This window comes from Mercenaria mercenaria, chromosome 11 (genome assembly GCF_021730395.1).
Source record: "Mercenaria mercenaria strain notata chromosome 11, MADL_Memer_1, whole genome shotgun sequence".
NCBI lineage: Eukaryota > Metazoa > Mollusca > Bivalvia > Venerida > Veneridae > Mercenaria > Mercenaria mercenaria.
In genome coordinates this window covers 54,927,640-54,931,216 of record NC_069371.1, presented here as the reverse complement: position 1 = coordinate 54,931,216, position 3,577 = coordinate 54,927,640, and the positions used below count along the sequence as shown (strand labels likewise).

Sequence of the window (3,577 nt, the reverse complement as noted above, 5' to 3'; positions counted from 1 at the left end):
CTTTACTCAGCCCATAATTTCGCACTAGGACTCCGTTTTACTGAAGACAGCCGTTTCCATGGTTACATCATCTTGCACCTCCACAACCGCGAACATCCTGTTTGATGAAGGTTCCCAGAGTTCGTTTATCACTGAACGTCTAGCACAGAAACTGCAGCTACAGGCAACCGGCAGTGAAACGCTATGCTTATCAGGGTTTGGAGACACAGAGAGACGCATACGACACCTAGATACAGCCACCGTCTATTTACAGACTCAAGAATTTAACATCCCAATCAAAGTGCTGATAGTACCTGAAATTTCCGTGCCGCTGAAACTTACCAGAAACACGTTGGTCATCTTCCGTATCCGAAAGGACTCAAACTTGCTCATCCCATGTCAGAAGAAGTTAACTTCGAGATCGAGATATTAGTGGGCGCTGACCATTACTGGGACATAGTGCAAGATACTATCATTAGAGGAGACGGGCATACAGCTATACAATCGAGAATCGGCTATCTTTTGTCCGGGCCTTTGAGTACCGAAAATCAGATAAAGCCATCCCCATTTCCTGTGTCTATGTTGAACGTTATGACTATGCACGTGCAGGAAGAAATCAATCTAGAGAGATTTTGGAAAGTAGAATCATTAGGAGTAGAACAGAAGTCGGTACACCAAGGCTACGAAGAATATACCAAACAGTACCAGAACACAGGCATTTCGTATGAGAATGGAAAGTACATTGCAAAATTACCCTGGAAAGAAAATCATCCATTTTTGCCCAGTAATGAGCTGATAAGCCGACGAAGAACTGTTAGTGTAGTAAACCGCCTTAGAAAAGAACCAGAACTACTTCAGAAGTATGGAGAGATTTTAAGTGAACAGGAGAAGAGAGGTTTCATAGAAAAGATTACAGATGTTAAATCAAGCGAGAATACCAAAGTTCATTATATTCACCACCATCCCGTAAAGAAAGACTCGGCGACCACACCCATACGTATTGTATACGACTGCAGCTGCAAGTCAACACGAGATTCCCCCACCTTAAATAAGTGCTTGATGAATACCTCACCCATCCTTAACGACCTAACAGCTATATTACTACGCTTCGGATACCACGTATTTGCTGTATCCACAGATATCGAGAAGGCGTTTTTGAACATCGGTCTACATCCAGACGACCGTGACGTCACTAGGTTCTTTTGGTTATCAGATCCGAACAACCCAGACAGTCTACTACAGATATATCGCTTCAAGTCAGTGCTCTTTGGAGCTACGTGCTCGCCGTTTATATTAAACGCTACCATAACAAAACACCTTGCCTTACACAGATGCGACGATACAGAGAACGTATTCAACAAGGATTATACGTCGATTACATATTTACCAGCGTACCAAACGAGTCTACACCAACAGCAGACAACTGTTCCAGAAAGCATCCTTTAATTTGAGATCATGGAGCTCAAACAACCCAGCTCTGCGTGAGAAAATCAAATCCGATGGTGTGAGCGATAAGGACAGAAATACAAAGGTACTGGGCAATGCGCTGGGATTCTTCAACAGACGAACTATCATTTCCATAAAGACTGAAGGCAGCGTCGAATATCTCTCTTCTGACGAAACGTGTGATCCTTCAAGAATCATCCTCCATTTATGATCCACTTGGATTACTTAGCCCGATCACCGTGACAGGCAAGATGTTGATACAGTTGCTATGGAAACGTAAATTTGAGTGGGACGAACCGTTGCCAGATGACATCATTACAGAGTGGTGTAAGATCAGAGAAGATACAGTACATCTACCAGAATAGAAACGTCCAGATGAAAAGACCCAATCTAGTGAGACAGCTTGATTTGTTTCTTGATGACGACAAATTAATACGTTGTGGCGGCAGAATATCTAACGCACCGTTATTACACAGCACAAGATTTCCCTACCTACTTCCTTCCAAAGACAACCTTACAAAGCTTATTATTTTGGACGCACACGTTACACATATGCATTCCGGTACTGAGAGCACAGTAACATATCTTCGCCAGAAATTTTGGATTCCTAGCATTCGCCAGCGTGTTCAGAAAATAGTCCGCTCGTGTGTTACGTGCCGTAAGGTCACAGGAAGAGCATATCGAGTACCTGACCCCCCACCGTTACCTAGCAACAGATTGAAGGTTGCGCCACCATTCACAGTAACCGGCATAGACTTTACCGGAGCTTTAACAGTAAAAGCATCGAGCGGAGAACTACAGAAAGCATACATTTGCCTTTTCACATGTGCCAATACGCGAGCTGTCCATCTAGAAATAGTACCGAACATGACTGTGGGCTCATTTATTATGGCTCTACGACGTTTCTTCAGCAGAAAAGCAATACCCAAGGTCATTATGTCGGATAACGCCCTGACGTACATCGCCACCGCCAAAATCCTGAAGGAAGAGGTCCTTGGAACACATGGAATAGCATGGTCATTTATTCCCCAGCACGCGCCATGGTACGGAGGCTGGTGGGAGAGGCTTATTGGCATAACAAAGACCTGTATCAGAAAAGTACTCGGGAAGTCGTTGGTTAGCATGGAAGTTCTTCAAACAATTACTTCAGAAGTAGAATGTATCGTAAATGACCGCCCACTCACACACACATCTACAGACCCCTTGGATGAGGAACCACTTACCCCTTCCCATCTGCTGTATGGAAGAAGAGTAATCTCCCCTGTTTATCCAGACGACACGGAGACCGCAGCAGACGACCTATCCCGTGACTCTGCAGACAAACTTTATAGATTTAAGTCTGCAACACTTGAACACTTCTGGTCGAGATGGAAGCATGAATACCTAACATCTCTGCGAGAGTTTCACAGAACATCCGGTAACCATGGAGATGCTGTTATGGTTGGTGACGTCGTGCAGATACATGACACCAGCTTACCAAGAAATCGCTGGTCCCTTGGCGTGATTGAAGACGTTATCGTTGGAAACGATGGACTTATTCGAGCAGCCCGTGTTAGATCAAGACGAGGTGTAACTACCCGACCCATATCAAAACTGTATCCACTCGAGCTGAAGTAACCAGATGTGCGTGATTCCTTATAGAACCTTGCCCAGTGATTATTACACAAAACTTACTTAGTGATTGTAATAATGAATTTCTAAGACATCAGACAAATTGTAATACGCGTAATGTGATAAGAGATCGTGTTTTAGGTTAAAGTGACAGTAACACTTGTTCAACAATATGTTATTATGCAGAAGTTTAACTGACTTTCTAGTTTAACCATTATCCGCAGTTCTTAGTGATATAACTTATTCTGGAATAAGCAAAGACTGTTATTTCTGAGAGAAAGAGATTTACTATGTTTTATATTTTTGTTTGTAATTGTTCACACTTTGATTGCCTTGTAAATATTCCAAATAACATGTTTACGTTTAAAAATCAGCATTGTGGCCCCCGGAGTGTCACGTTAAGTAACATGTATATTTAACGACGCGCCATTCTTGGCGTCACGTCTACGTAACGCGCTCTTTTGTTGTATGTTATGACGTCCTGGACGTCACTTGTTGTTCTTCCGGTTTATGAAGTAAACAGCCAACGTAAAACGAACAA

At 43.0% G+C, this 3,577-nt stretch overlaps 2 protein-coding genes across 2 annotated transcripts; both read left to right on the top strand.

The window, feature by feature from the left end:
• The first annotated feature begins 570 nt into the window (after nt 1-570).
• LOC123531002 (uncharacterized) lies at nt 571-1,425 on the top strand. Its single transcript, XM_045311779.2, has one exon. The coding sequence runs from the start codon at nt 571-573 to the stop codon at nt 1,423-1,425; it is 855 nt and encodes a 284-aa protein (XP_045167714.2).
• A 306-nt stretch (nt 1,426-1,731) lies between these two features.
• LOC123556691 (uncharacterized) lies at nt 1,732-3,042 on the top strand. The gene has a single exon (XM_053518114.1). It carries the CDS (start codon nt 1,732-1,734, stop codon nt 3,040-3,042), a length of 1,311 nt encoding a protein of 436 aa, XP_053374089.1.
• Nucleotides 3,043-3,577: the final 535 nt, after the last annotated feature.

Coding starts and splice junctions, on each gene's coding strand:
- LOC123531002 (XM_045311779.2), top strand. CDS start 571: ATGACTATGCACGTGCAGGAAGAAATCAATCTAGAGAGATTTTGGAAA.
- LOC123556691 (XM_053518114.1), top strand. CDS start 1,732: ATGACATCATTACAGAGTGGTGTAAGATCAGAGAAGATACAGTACATC.